This window comes from Pipistrellus kuhlii, unplaced genomic scaffold, assembly GCF_014108245.1.
Source record: "Pipistrellus kuhlii isolate mPipKuh1 unplaced genomic scaffold, mPipKuh1.p scaffold_m20_p_3, whole genome shotgun sequence".
NCBI classification, from domain to species: Eukaryota; Metazoa; Chordata; class Mammalia; order Chiroptera; family Vespertilionidae; genus Pipistrellus; species Pipistrellus kuhlii.
This window is the reverse complement of record NW_023425529.1, coordinates 17466214-17480991: the sequence shown is the minus strand read 5'-3', so window position 1 is coordinate 17480991 and position 14778 is coordinate 17466214. Positions and strand designations below refer to the sequence as shown.

Here is a 14778-nt window from a genome sequence, read left to right as displayed (position 1 = left end):
CACGAAGAAAATAGTTACAATAGTTGGGATAGAGGTGTCAGCATGTTTTAGGTGTGTCAGATAAAAGGTGTATCCTTGAGATTGACTATAATTAGGTAGAGTTATGAAAAGGGAGTTTATCCAGGTGGTGAGACTAAATCTGGTCACTATCCCAAAGGAAAAGGATTCTCATTATACCCTGAGGAAAACATATGTCATCCAATAGAGGTCTGCAACCTAGCAGAGAATAAATTAAATCTCCCCCTTCTGGAACCTTCAGAGTCATCAATCCATTGGTGATGGAAGGATTAAAAGGACTCTAGGCTGATTAGTTCACCGTTTCATCTTTAAACATTTGTTTCCTTTTTGTTTGGTTGGTTGACTTTTTAAATTGAGTTTATTGGAGAGATATTGATTAATAAAATTATATAGATTTCAGGTATTCAATTCTACAATATATCATCTGTATATTATACTGTGTAAACCAGCCCTAAGGCAAGTCTCCTTCCATCACCATTTATCCCTCCTTTCACCTTCTTCTACCTCCCCCATCCTCCCTTCCCTCTGGCAATTACCATACTGTTGTCTATGTCCATAAGTCTTTTTTTTTTATTTCTTTCTTAATCCCTTCACCTTTCTCACCTAAACATTTCTTTCTTATTTCTTTCTTCCTATTCATATTGCTACCAGCATTGGCCACTGTGCTCAGAGTCCTAGTGTGCCATGCGCTCTGAGATCGGACAGCAGGTAGTGTTTAACTGTGGCTGCTGTTGAAGAAAGAGGAAGTTGGGAACAGGTGGGCTCTAGGAATCAGGTTACTGCGGGCATCTGCATGTGTGTTTTGGATGCAGAGATTCAAGATAGTTAAAAAAAAAAAAAAAAAGGGAAAATATATCACAAAAAGGATTGATTGAGCAGAACTATTCAGGGAAAAGGATATTTTCCAATAAAACATAAACAAAGCAAAATTTGCTAAAACTAGGGGAAAAAATCTTCAACCCTATAATTTCAAATGAAAAAAAAAAATACTCTCTGCAATAAAACTATGAGATATGTATGTGTGTGTGTGTGTGTGTGTGTGTGTGTGTGTGTGTGTGTATACTAGGCCCGATGCATGAAATTTGCACCCTCTCCAATCTGCGACCTTTCAAGGGATGTTAAACTGCCCGTTCAGACCCGATGGGCAGTCAGACATCCCTCTCACTATCCAGGACTGCTGGCTCCCAACTCTCCTGCCTGCCTTCCCGATTGCCCCTAACCGCTTCTGCCTGCCAGCCTGATTATCCCCTAACCACTCCCATGCCAGCCTGATTGATGTCTAACTGCTCCCCTGCCAGCCTGTTTGCCCAACTTCCCTCCTCTGCCGGCCTGGCCACCCCTAACTGCCCTCCCCTACAGGGTTGATCACCTCCAACTGCCCTCCCTTGCAGGCCTGGTGCCTCCCAATTGCCCTCCCCTGCTGGCCATTTTATGGTGGCCATCTTATATCCACATAGGGGCAAGATCTTTGACCACGTGGTGGCAGCTATCTTGGTCTTATGTATTGGAGTGAGGGTCAATCTGCATATTACTCTTTTATTAGATAGGATAGAGGCCTGGTGCATGGGTGAGGCTAGCTATTTTGCCCTGAAGGGTGTCTCGGATTAGGGTGGGGGTTCCCTTGGGGTGTGGGATGGCCTGGGCGAGGGGCCTGTGGTGATTGAGGCCCTGGTATCTGGAATTTATTTACCTTCTACAATTGAAACTTTGAAGCCTGGAGTGGAGCCAAGTCCTCTGCTCATTCCTGCTGCTGCCATTTCGGTTTGGTTTTATGTATCTTCTATAATTGAATTTTATAGCCTTGAGTGGAGGCCTAGGCCGGCTAGGGAAAACAGAAAGCTTGGCTTCCATTGCCGGGGAAATCCAAGCCTCTCAACTGCTCTCTATGGCTGCAGCCATCTTGGTTGGGATTAATTTGCATACTTGCTCTGATTGGCTGGTGGGCATGGCTTGAGTGGAGTGGTGGTTAATTTGCATATTACTCTTTTATTAGGTAAGATAGATATATGTGTGTGTGTGTGTGTGTGTGTGTGTGTGTGTGTGTGTCTGTGTGTATACACACACACACTAGTGGCCCAGTGCATGAAATTTGGGCATGGTGGTCAGGTGTCCCTCAGCCCAGCCTGCACCCTCTCCAATCTGGGACCCCTCGAAGGATGTCCTACTGCCAATTTATAGGGATCGGGCCTAAACCACCTGCCTGCCTGCCTGATTGCCCCCCCCAACTGCCCCCACTGCCAACCTGCTAGCCCCCAAACACACACCCCCCCAGCAGCCTGATCATCCCCAACTTTCCCCCATGCCAGTGTTCCTGCCCCCAACTTCCCCCTGCTGGCCTGCTCAATCCAAACTGCCCTCCCACACTGTCCTGATCACCTCCAACTGACCCCCACTAATGGCCTGCTCACCCCCAATTGGCCCCCTGCTGGTCTGCTCAACCCCAACTGCCCACCCCACCTGATCACCCACAACTGCCCTCCCTTTTGACCTCTACCCACCTTGGCCTTGCCACCATGGCTTTGTCCAGAAGAACATCTGGAAGGCCTCCTGGAAGGTCCCCAGTCTAATTAGCATATTAACCTTTTATTAGTATAAACAAAGGCCTGGTGCACAGGTGGGGGCCAGCTGGTTTGCCCTGAAGGGTGTCCCAGATTAGGGTGGGGGATCCCTTGTGGTATGGGGCAGCCTGGGCAAGGGGCCTATAGTAGTTTGCAGGCTAGCCATGCCCCCATGAGGTGAGGGTCCCTGCTGGGGGGGGGGGGGGGTAAGTGCATGGCCAGCCTGGGTGAGGGGCTGAAGGCTGTTTGCAGGATGGCTATACCTCCCAGGGGGGACTCTTACTCCATGGCAGCATGCCAGCCTGGGTAAGGGGCTCAGAGCCATTTTCAGGCTGGCCAAACACCCCCGGTGATGGAGAGTCCCAGCCCCTCCTTTTTTTCCCCCCAGTGTCTCCTTCAGTAGCAGCCAGAGCAGGCAGGAAGCTTGGCTTCCTCCATCGCCAGGAGCAACCCAAGCCTCCTGCTTGCTCCAGCTCCATGGCCACCACCATCTTTGTTGGATTAATTTCCATAGTCACTTCTGATTGGCTGGTGGGTATAGCAGAGGGACAGTCAATTTGCATGTTTTTCTTTTATTAGTGTAGATATATATATATATATATATATATATATATATATATATGATATATGTGTGTGTGTGTGTGTTATATTTGTTTTCTGAGGGGAGGAAGGAAAGAGAACATCCAAGGAAATAATTTAAAAGGCATCAGCATACAGCAGACAAAATTCAGAAATAAGAATCAGAAGAAGTGGGTTCTAATCCCAATTTCTTGTCACTAACTGGATAAACTATACTTTCTGTGACTCCATTTTCATATTTATAAAATAGCTCTCTTCTCTATTGTGTGGTATTTTTCTGATCCTATTATCTGTATTTATATTAATATAAGGGTAATATGCAAATTGGTTTGTACACCTTCACAGTAACAACCAAACAGTAGGCTGTGTGGGACAACAAGGCCAGCAGGGGAGGCAGTGAGGGGCAACTAGGCCGGCAGAGGGGGGCAATGAGGGTTGACCAGGATGGGGGAAGGCAGTTAGGAGTGACCAGGCTGGGGGGGGGGGGGGCAGTTGGGGGTGACCAGGCCAGTGGGGAGGCAATTAGGGATGACTAGGCTGAAGAGGGGGGCAGTTGGGGGCAATCAGGCTGGCAGGCAGGGGCAGTTAAGGGTGATCAGGTTCACGGGGGGAAGAGGGGGTTCAGTTAGGCAGGCAGGTGAGCAGTTAGGAGCCAGCAGCCCCAGATTATGAGAGGATGCAGGCTGTGCTGAGGGGACCCCCCACCCCCGTGCACAAATTTTGTTCACCGGGCCTCTAGTGTATAATAGTGAAAGTCTCAATATTAGATTGCCAATATGCTCTAATAATTTATTTTCTCCTAGTCTATAGGATTAAATATTTTTACCAACTCAAAAATCCACAAGCCAAATTTCTGTCGGCTGCTTCAGGGTTATCCAGAATTATATTTGGCCCGTGGACTTGATTCAGGTGAGATTTCTCTGCTAGGATAACATAAAATAATAGAATAACAAAAAAGAAAAATGATGCTTTGCTGGATTGGGTTGGGATAAAAAGCTATTTTACTAAGTATCAAATGTTGTGACTGCAGCAACTTCTTGGTAAATTTTCTTCAATTAACATTTTTCCCCCAACGGATTTGTAAAGCAATTGTTTCTCTCTCTCTCTCTCTCTCTCTCTCTCTCTCTCTCTCTCTCTCTCTCTCTCTCTCTCTCTCCCCCCCCCCGTCTGTCTCTTTCTCTCTCTCCAAGTTTTGCATTTAGTACTTGTCACTTATTCATTATTTAAATTTTAGTTACACTACCTTAGTCCTGTCCCTTGTTATTTCATAACCAAATTATTACTTAAAAGCCACACTGATTTACCTTCCTTACCTCCAGTCTTGCTTCACTTCAATCTGTCCCAACTACTATGAAAGGCATATCATCTTTAAACATTGCTTATTTCTCCTAAGAAACCCAAAACACCAATCAGAAAGAATGTATGCACCCTTATGTTCATAGCAGTACAATTTATAACAGCTAAGATCCGGAAACAGCAGAAGTGCCCATCAGTAGATAAGTGGATAAAGAAGCTGTGGTATATTTGTAGTGTGGAATGCTATGCAAGAATAAAAGAAAAACAAACAAAAAACAGAAGAATATCTACACTTTGAGACAGCATGGAGGGACCTGGAGAGTATCATGCTAAGTGAAATAAGTCAGTCAGAAAAAGACAAGTATCATATGATCTCAGTCATATGTGGAATCTAACAAAATAAAGTGACGAACAGAGTGGATCCAGAGACATGGAAGCGTGGACAGAATGTGGAATATCAGAGGGAAGGCAGGGGAGGGTGAGTGGGAGGTAATCAACCAAGGACCTTGTATGCATATATGCATGGCCCATGGACACTGACAATGGGGCAGTGAGGGACTGGGATTAGGGGTAGGAATGGGCTTGAGAGGGTTATTAGGGAGGAAAAGGGAACATGTAATTTTAATTTCTCCATATCTCAATCACTGTTAAGTAAAAAATCATTCCTAAAATCCTCTTGGAGTAGCTACTATCCATATCTCTAGTTTGAGTCTCACCACAAAAGGGAAACACGTGATCACCACTTCAGTATAAAAGCACTACTTTGTGTATTAAATGACTCTCTGTTCTTCTCTCCACCACTTGAATAATCGGCCGAAGAAGAGCTACATTTGTTTTCATTTCTAGAGAAAAATGTATTTACCTCTAGATTGAAGAAGTAAAAAAAAAAAAAAATTAGCCTTTCTATACAAGTAACAAGCTGGTATGTTTAATTGTTCCAATAATAAACATTCACTGAGCAACTGATCTTATTTTTCTGGATAAATAAGGCAACTATAAAAAGTTAATGATAAAAATAAGGTTCACATTGGTCTCTGAATGTGGTCTTTTCATAGAGGATCTTCCAGACTCACGTAGAAGCTTTTCACTTAACACAATGATGAGAGAAGAGCTTCCAGCTGAGGAAGTGAAAGAGACAGTCCGGAACTACTTCCCTGAGACCTGGATCTGGGACTTGGTGTCACTCGAGTAAGCGCTTGTGTTGCTTGGAACTTGGTTTAGGAGATTTGGATTCTCCTCTATGATTCTGCTGTTATCCTGTGATCCTGATCCTTTCAATTCTGTTCCACTCCTTTCTGGTAAATATTTAGATTCAGAGTAAATTTATTTTACAGTGAAGCAAAGCAACTCCTCCCCCCCCCCCAATTTAGTCTTGAGGGACTTAAAATAATAGAAAACAGGAAGCGAGTCTCTCCCTTAAAAGAAAAGAAAAACTTTCAGCGATTTCATTAATAGTGACAAACTTTATATGAAGTTTAACATTTGCCACACTAGGCCGCTAAGTTACCATGGTGTAGGATCAACTGTGATCTATGCCAAAAGAAAAAAAGAAAAAGCGAGCGGGGAGAGAAGGGGAAGGTGACCCTCTCACTTTCTTCCTCTTTTTCTTTTCATTAGTTCATCAGGTAGCAGTGAGTTGGCAGTCAAGGTCCCTGATACAATCACCAACTGGAAGGCCAGCTCGCTCTGCTTGTCTGGAACAACAGGACTTGGCCTCTCCCCCATCATCTCTCTTCAAGTCTTCCAGCCCTTCTTCCTAGAACTCACTCTCCCTTACTCTGTGGTGCGAGGAGAAGCCTTCACACTCAAAGCCACTGTGTTCAACTATTTGTCCCATTGCATTCGGGTAAGGGCACTTCCCTACAGGTGAGCGACAGTAGAGGGAAGGGACGCAGTCACCATGCACTACCTAGGTGTCCTAGGAATTCTTGTAAATCATAATTGCCTATGATGCAACTTAATTTTGGAATGGAATGGGTACCAAGAGCAAAAACTACCTGACAGCTCCAAGGCTGTAAGGTTGTGTTCATTTGGGTCTCTATATTATCTGTGTAGTCTTAATGTCAGCTATCATTTCCATCGGACTACTTCATTTTTTTTCACTCTAAGGAAACTATTTCTTCCTTGTGTGGTCCTGTATCCTAATGCACGTTAGTGTTACAATTCCTTTATTGCAAGCATTTAAACTACGAAGTGTTTGACAGGATGTCCCCTGTTTGAACAATTTCTCAAAGCCTCTCAATTAGTGGCCATTGTCCCTTTAAGCTCCTGTCGCCTGTTACTGACCCTCTGCCTGTGTTCTTTCTCAAACTTGTGGGTGGGTATGGGGAACAGGTGAGCATGGAGCTGGAGGACTCTCCCGCCTTCTCGGCTATCCCAGTAGAGAAGAATGAAGAATCTCACTGCATCTGTGAAAATGGGCGGAAAACTGTGTCCTGGGCTGTGACCCTCAAGTCACTGGGTGAGTGGTAATGATTTGCTTTCCTCTCTGACCCAAATAAGTGTGTGTGTGTTTCTCCTCTAACAATGATTGATTGAAAGAAAACGATTACATATACGGAGAAAATTAAAAAAGAGAAGAAAAAGCCCATTCAATATAGAATCGCTGTATTAACTCCTTAAGAATCTTATTCCTTAGGGAAGGTGAATTTTACAGCGACTGCGAAAGCCCTACAGTCTCAGGAATTGTGTGGCAATGAGGTGCCTAAAGTCCCAATGTTTGGACAGAAGGATACTGTAATCAAGCCCTTATTGGTTGAGGTATGCAAGTATACTTTCTCAGAGACCTTATTATCTAATATAGTATATGTGATGGTGACATTTAATTCCCCAAATATGGATGTATCCACAACTCAATTTTTTACTCTACATAAGAGCAATTGATTTTTCTCTTCTACATTCAGTGTCACTTTATGTTTTATTCTTTCTTTCAATGTAAAGCCTGAAGGAATAGAAAAGGAGGAAACTTTCAACACACTCCTCTGTGCACCAGGTAAGTATCAAACATAGACAAAATTCTCATGTTTCGCCACATGCCAAAGTATGTGGTTGCGAAATGACCCTTGAGGCATGTTGTCTTCTAGGAGGAAAAAAAAATTGTATACGTTCCCATGTACAAACCTAAGAATATTTGATAAAGAAAAGCCTTTTCCTATTGAAGGTGTAAACAAGTTAAAAGACCTAAAATGTGTTGGCTAATAATAAAGACAAAAGCTGATGATTGTGGGAAAGGATTCCTTCCCTACAAAACTGTTTCCCAAACTTCTCTCCCTTTTCAAAATTCTGAAATATCCCTGTGGCATCAATACTATTTATTATTCAACTAATAGCTTAAGTGTATTCATGGTTTTTTTAATTTAAACAATTATTCTAAGAACTTTAGGGATAATCTGCTCTTGGAGCACATTCAGCATGCTCTAATTTCTGGAGTCTTTTCACTTTCTTGTTCCTTTTTCCTGGAAGTCTCTTCCGCAGATATCTATCAGTCTTACTCTCTGACTTACTTAGTCTCAAGTCACCTATGATTGTTTTATCAATGAGCTTGTTAGTGGAGAGCCTCCACCCGCCCAGCCAGGACTTCCTGACTGGCCTTTTCTTATTAGCTTACCCATTTAAACACTCACTCTGCTTTAATTTTCTCTATAAAACTTGACATCTATTATTCTAAATGTTGATTTGTTATTTTATTACTCTCATAAAAATGAAAATTCCAAGAAGCCAGGAAATCTGTTTTGAAAATTACTATATCGTTGTATTTAAAACAGAACCTATACATAGCACACACTTTATATATATTTATAGAATAAATGTGATTTTTAAAAAATCTAATGATATTATAAATTAGCATAAACAATGAAGAGAAGGAAAGAAGTATATCATAAGGTATACACATAGAAAATCTATAGAAATTTAGCACCAATAGATATAATTAATAGGAACTATACTGTGAAATGAATCATTGTTTTAGGAGAAACTTGAATTGCATGGAGGAAATTATATAAGAACCAAGAGAAATGAAAAGTTGGATTTTCATCACATAGAGAAAAATATATTCATACAAAAATAGAACATTTCTCTCTTCCCTCTCCCCACCCCCCTGCCCCCCACTTCCCTTATACACAGAGTGGCCAGATTGTTATGATCTTTGAGTGCATAATAATCTGGCCACTCAGTGTATATCCTATATAATAAAAAGCTAATATGCAAATTGTCCCCTCAACCAGGAGTTCGACCAGCAGGTAGGCTGGCCAACCACCCATGTCCCCTCTCCCTGGCCAGACCCCACACATGCACAAATGCATGCACCAGGCCTCTAACATATATATATATATATATATATATATATATATATATATATATATATATATTGAGTAGCCAGATTATTATGTGTTCAGAGATCATAATAATATGGCCACTCAGTGTATGTATTTGTCTTTTTTCATTAGAAACTGGAGTACCTGAAAAGTTGTCACTAAAAGTTCCTTCAAACGTGGTTGAAGGCTCTGCCAGAGCAACGTATTCAGTTTTGGGTGAGTCTCCCAGCCCAAAGGAAGCAGATGTCTACCACTACAGTCCTAATGCCTGGGGCCTCACCATTCATGGTGAATGAGATCACTGACTCTAGCCACTGGATTGAGAGAAAGAGCACTAAGCTAAGGATTGTATAGTGTATTCATCAGAAAAGGTTTGAATAGATGTTATGATATATTTGGATATACTCTAGAAAGTAATAAGGGTCCCCTCTCTGTCCTCATCTTCAAAGGATTGACTAGGTAGTGATGCTTCCTAATATATTTGAATATATTATAGTTGGTTTTTATCAGACCTGCCATTCAGTTTTTTCCTTGTGTTTTTTCCCCCATCCTTTAACCATTTACTTTACTTTTCCTACTTTTCTCTTTTCTTTTTTTTTTTTTTTTTTTTTTAATTAATTAATTTATTTATTTTTACATATTTTAATGATTTTTTTTGCCCCCTCCCTCCCTCCCCCATATCCCCTCCCTCCCCATAGTTTTATGTCCATTGGTTGTACTTATATGCATGTATACAAGTCCTTCGGTTGATCTGTTATCTCCCCCAGATCCTCCTCCCCTCCCCGCTGTAATTTGACAATCTGCTTGTTGCTTTACTGTCTCTATATCTATCTTTTGGTTCATCAGTTTATAATGCTCTTTATTATCCACAAATGAGTGAGGTCATGTGGTGTTTCTCTTTCATACTTTTCTCTTTTCTTTCTATTTTTGCATCTCCTATGTTTTCTTGTTCTCACCTCTGTAAGTGAGTTGACCTCTCACTTAGCTAGTTTCTGTCTTCCTATCCCAACTTAAACCAACTCCAAGTTCTTCTGACTTTTCTATACCTTTCATTCCCCAGGTGATATACTGAGCTCTGCCATGCAAAATCTGCAGAATCTTCTCCGGATGCCTTATGGTTGTGGAGAGCAGAATATGGTGCTTTTTGTCCCTAACATCTATGTTTTGAACTATCTGAATGAGACACGACAACTGACAGAAAATATCAAGTCCAAAGCCATCAACCATCTCATCAGTGGTAAGAGATTACCCCCCATAGGAAAAACTTTGAGTCCCTAAATATATCCTTCAGTGCATTCAAATCAGCATCCCTTTGGTTAAAATTTAATAATTATTTCTGCTGTGATATCCAAAAAAATGCCCCACTATACAATCAGAAAACTCAATAGCATCATCAAGTCTTGGAGATCCTATATAATAAAAGGCTAAAATGCAAATTGACCAAAGTGGGGAATGACTAGTCGCTATGATGTACACTGACCACCATGGGGCAGATGCTCAATGCAAGAGCTGCCCTCTGGTGGTCAGTGCACTCCCACAGGGGGAGCACTTCTCAGTGAGTACAGTGGCAGTGGTGGGAGCCTCTTCTACCACTGTGGCAGCGCTACGGATGTCTGACTGCACACACCTGCCCCTCCCCGAGGGCTCCCAGACTGCCAAGGGCACAGGTCAGGCTGAGGGCCCCCTCCCTCAGTGCACAAATTTCATGCACTAGGCCTCTAGTATCTTAATAAACTAGTACTTTTTCTATGACTGCTCAATGAGTTCTGAGGAAAAGACTGACTAGTTCTCCAATGTTTCTGCTATTTCATAAGTCTATGCAAACTTCTTCTTCAGGGTACCAACGACAGTTGAATTATAAGCACAACGATGGTTCATACAGTACCTTTGGGGAGCGTGGTGGTACAAGTCAAGGAAACACTTGGTAAGATAATTATTTCCAAATGCTCTTTGTAGACCATAATATTTCAGAATTATGGAAATAATATTCTCTGATACTTGGAGTTCTTTTGTGGAAATCTGTTATGCTTTAAAAACCCATATGGGTGTCATCACACTGGGTGATCTCAACATTCATCTGTGAAAGCTTACCTGCTCTGATAGCACTGTAGAGAGCAATAAAATAAGGAAATGTTCCCCCAAAATGGAAATATAAGGCAGAAAGTGTCATAATGTGAAATGATCAAGGAAGAAGCTTCTACCTCATACAATAACAAAATGGAGCCTGGAAAGCACAGAAGGTGATTGTGATGTAGTAAAAGCATTCAGAAAACGGAAGTTTTCTGCCAAGCCAGTGTTGCTCAGTGGTTGGGCGCCAACCAATGATCCAGGAAGTCACAGTTAGATTCCCAGTCAGGGCACATGTCCAGGTCGTGGTCTCAATCCCCAGTGTGGGGTGTGCAGGAGGCAGCCAATTAATGATTCTCTTTCATCATTGATGTTTCTACCTCTTTCCCCCTCTCCTTCTCTGAAATCAACAAAAATGTATGTTTTAAAAAGAAAATGGAAGTTTGGGTAGTGGAAAGTCTTGAAGGCTGCAACAAACACTTTGTGAGGGGGGTGGGAAAGTGAAAAGTATAAACTCAAAAAGGAGAAACCAATAAAATTGACAGAATTATGGAAGAGACTCAGATATTTGTTGGACAAAGAAGAGAATATTCGATATTCTAGTATCATTTCCCCACCAATTCCCCCAGTAATTTCCTTCACTGAATTATGAACCTCAGTGAGCTTGTCCTCGTGTCTCGGTTTCTTCTTTGCTGGACAGGCTCACTGCATTTGTGCTGAAGGCCTTTTCTCAAGCCCGGTCTCACATTTTTGTGGAGGACTCTCACATCACGAATTCCCTCACCTGGCTTTCACAGAAGCAAAGGCAAAATGGCTGTTTCCAGCGCTCTGGATCACTGCTAAACAATGCTATGAAGGTGATATCTTTAACATTTTTTTCTGGTTCCTAAAGACGGTGATATGTCAGAGCAATGATGCTCCTATTGATTTTCTCACGACCTAGCTTTGAGGGAGGATGGTAGACTCTAAAGCTTTTGATATCTAGCAACTAATGAGTAGTTTTTTATTGAATGAAAATAGTGTGCAAAAATAAAAACAAAACCAATATATTACTAAAAGTGAGGGAAAGAGATTTGGAACAGATTCAAGAAGTTTAGGGTAGAGGAAGAAAGAGGAAAATCAGTATTATTACTCAGGAAAAGATGCTTTTTAGTTAAGATGCCCACAGGGAAATGTAAGCTTCTCCAACTCTGGCTGATGAATGTTTTTGTCTCTCTGCCTCTGATCCTTACAGGGTGGAGTAGATGATGAAGTGACGCTCTCCGCCTACATCACCATCGCTCTGCTGGAGATGCCCCTGCCTGTTACTGTATGTACTAGCACATTCCCTGTACCTGCCTCTCACAAATGTCAGAAAAGAGAGTCATGAGACTCTGAAGAAATGAGTTGTAGTTTTTTGTGTTATTTAAATTTGGTCTGTTTCTCTGGAACATAAAGGACTGCATCCTTTTGAAAGCCGTAGAGGAAATTATCCTTTGGCTGATCTATGAGGTTGTACAGGCACCTTGGGGCGTTTCATCGGGAATTAGCCTGGGGACAGTGCATTTACCTGGTCCTGATATCTTAACATGTTGTGGACTGGTAGTTTTATCGCTAGCTTTACCCAGTGGGCCAGATAAGTGATTGGCCACCCGCCTGAGAACCGAAAACACAAGAATTCTCGTGATCCGTCCTCAATGTGTGAAGATCCCCTTTCTTCTTCTTTATAGCACCCAGTGGTCCGCAATGCTCTATTCTGCTTGGAAAGGGCATGGGAATCCACTTCGGAAGCCCAGGGAAGTCTTGTCTATATCAAGGCATTATTGGCCTATGCCTTTGCCCTAGCAGGAAACCAGGCCAAGCGAAGGGAGCTGCTTCAATCGCTGGACAAAGAGGCTGTGAAAGAAGGTAAGAGCTGCTTCTGCAAAATTTACTTCCAAAAATCACCAGTGAAGAAGGAAGAGGACCGAATGAACTCATACCTATCATGCCACACTATACATGTTATGTTATGTTTTATGTTATGTTATGTTATGTTGATAATAAGAATAATTATTGACGAAAACCAGTTTTACTCAGTAGATAGAGCGTCAGCCTGCGGACTGAAAGGTCCCGGGTTTGATTTCAGTCAAGGGCATGTACCTTGGTTGTGGACACATCCCCAATTGTGGGGGGGGGGGGGGGGGGGGGGCGCGGGGTGCAGGAAGCAGCTGATCGATGTTTCCCTCTCATTGATGTTTCTAACTCTCTATCCTTCTCCCTTCCTCTCTGTAAAAAAAAAATCAATAAAATATTTTTTAAAAGAATAATTATCATTAACCAAAAACAAATTCTCTAGGTAGCATGAATTATTTAACCAATTCACATATCATTAATGCTATACAGCCCATCTTCTAATGTCATACAAGTATGCAATAAACAGAAAGACACATGGGAACCTTCCTTACTTTCTTGGCAAAGATTTGCCGGGTTGTTAATTACTTAATACTTTGACTTCACTTATGTCAATTCAAGAGCTCTCCTCGTAATGATGTAGTGAATCGGGTTTTGAAACCATTCTCTGAGCTTACCAGGGTGTCTTTTTCCATTTCAAAGGGGACTCGATCCACTGGCAACGTCCTGGGAAACTTCAAGAAGCTGAGGCATTCTCTTACCAGCCCCGGGCTCCTTCTGCTGAAGTGGAGATGACATCCTACTTGCTCCTTGCCTATCTCACCGCCCAGCCTGCCCCATCTTCGGAAGACCTGTCTGTAGCTTCACGTATTGTGAAGTGGATCACCAAGCAACAAAATCCCACGGGGGGCTTCTCCTCCACTCAGGTCGGTGGAGAAACTCAAGGAAGAAAAATAAACATACGAACACAGAGGGAGACGCAATCATATTCTATTGAGTGGAATCGTTGAAGTGTTTCTAATCCGCACTTCCTTCCTTCCCCCATCATCACAAAGGTTCCAGCCTCATTATTTCATATGTGGGTTATTGCTCTGTTCAAAGTCCCACATCTTTTCTCCTGTAAAGTAGATAACCTTCCTAAAGCAGTGTCTTTATAAGATTACTTTCCTGATTACATAAATATTTTTTTCATCCAAAGACTAAAATTTTGTGGTATTTTACCCAAAATATTCCCTCTCCCCAGTAAACCATGAATATTTCCATCTAGTTCGACTGATCCCTTCACTTTTCCTGACATTGGCTCACTGCCTCTTCTGTGTCATCAGTTACAACATTTCCCCACACCTGATACTCCCTGATGCCTCTCTTCTGTCTGTATAAACTTTTCTCATTACTCCGAGATAACCATATTTCTCACCTTCTTCTCTACTATTTTAGCTCTAATTTCTTCAACCTTCTCTGACTTTTTTACAGCAAATGTCCTATATAATAAGAGAGGAATATGCTAATTAACCATTATGCCTTGAGGTGTAACAACCAACCTCATAAGGACCAGATCATGGATCTGCAGGGGGGAGGGTGGGGCAGCAAACTCCAAGTGGCAGTGTAAAGCTACAGGAGGGGGCAGGGCAGCAAGATATTGGGGAGGAGGGAGGAGAGGAACATGGCGGGGAGGGGGGGGCGCAGGCGGGGGGAGGACTACAGGAGGGTGGGGCAGCAAACTTCAAGTGGCAGTGTAAAGCTACAGGAGGGGGCAGGGCAGCAAGATATTGGGGAGGAGGGAGGAGAGGAACATAGCGAGGGGGGGGGGGGAGACTACAGGAGGGTGGGGCAGCAGGCAGAGAGCTACAGGAGGGTGGCAGAGAGCTACTGGTGCACGGATACGTGTGCAGGGCTATTCGTTTTTATATAAATTTATAAATTTTTGAAATAGCCTCTGCTTTATGTCAAATATTGAAGTCTTCTTTCTACGTGTAATATTGTAAGCCACTTGAATGAGGAAACGTCTTCATTTCCCCCAAAGTGTCTATAACAGCTCATGATTAATAACCAACCATGCCTGAGCTGAATTGAAA

General features: G+C 42.4%; 1 protein-coding gene across 1 annotated transcript in view; it reads left to right on the top strand.

The window, feature by feature from the left end:
* The window catches only part of LOC118728624 (pregnancy zone protein-like), a 48313-nt gene that overhangs the window by 28066 nt on the left and 5469 nt on the right, over positions 1-14778 (top strand). Inside the window, exons 17-29 of the mRNA XM_036455339.2 lie at positions 3959-4049; positions 5507-5639; positions 6069-6297; positions 6786-6912; positions 7090-7211; positions 7392-7443; positions 8897-8980; positions 9825-10001; positions 10601-10688; positions 11532-11688; positions 12066-12140; positions 12541-12718; positions 13406-13629. Of these exons, the coding sequence (XP_036311232.2) occupies positions 3959-4049; positions 5507-5639; positions 6069-6297; positions 6786-6912; positions 7090-7211; positions 7392-7443; positions 8897-8980; positions 9825-10001; positions 10601-10688; positions 11532-11688; positions 12066-12140; positions 12541-12718; positions 13406-13629 (1737 nt within the window). The remainder of the gene's footprint in view (positions 1-3958; positions 4050-5506; positions 5640-6068; positions 6298-6785; positions 6913-7089; positions 7212-7391; positions 7444-8896; positions 8981-9824; positions 10002-10600; positions 10689-11531; positions 11689-12065; positions 12141-12540; positions 12719-13405; positions 13630-14778) is intronic.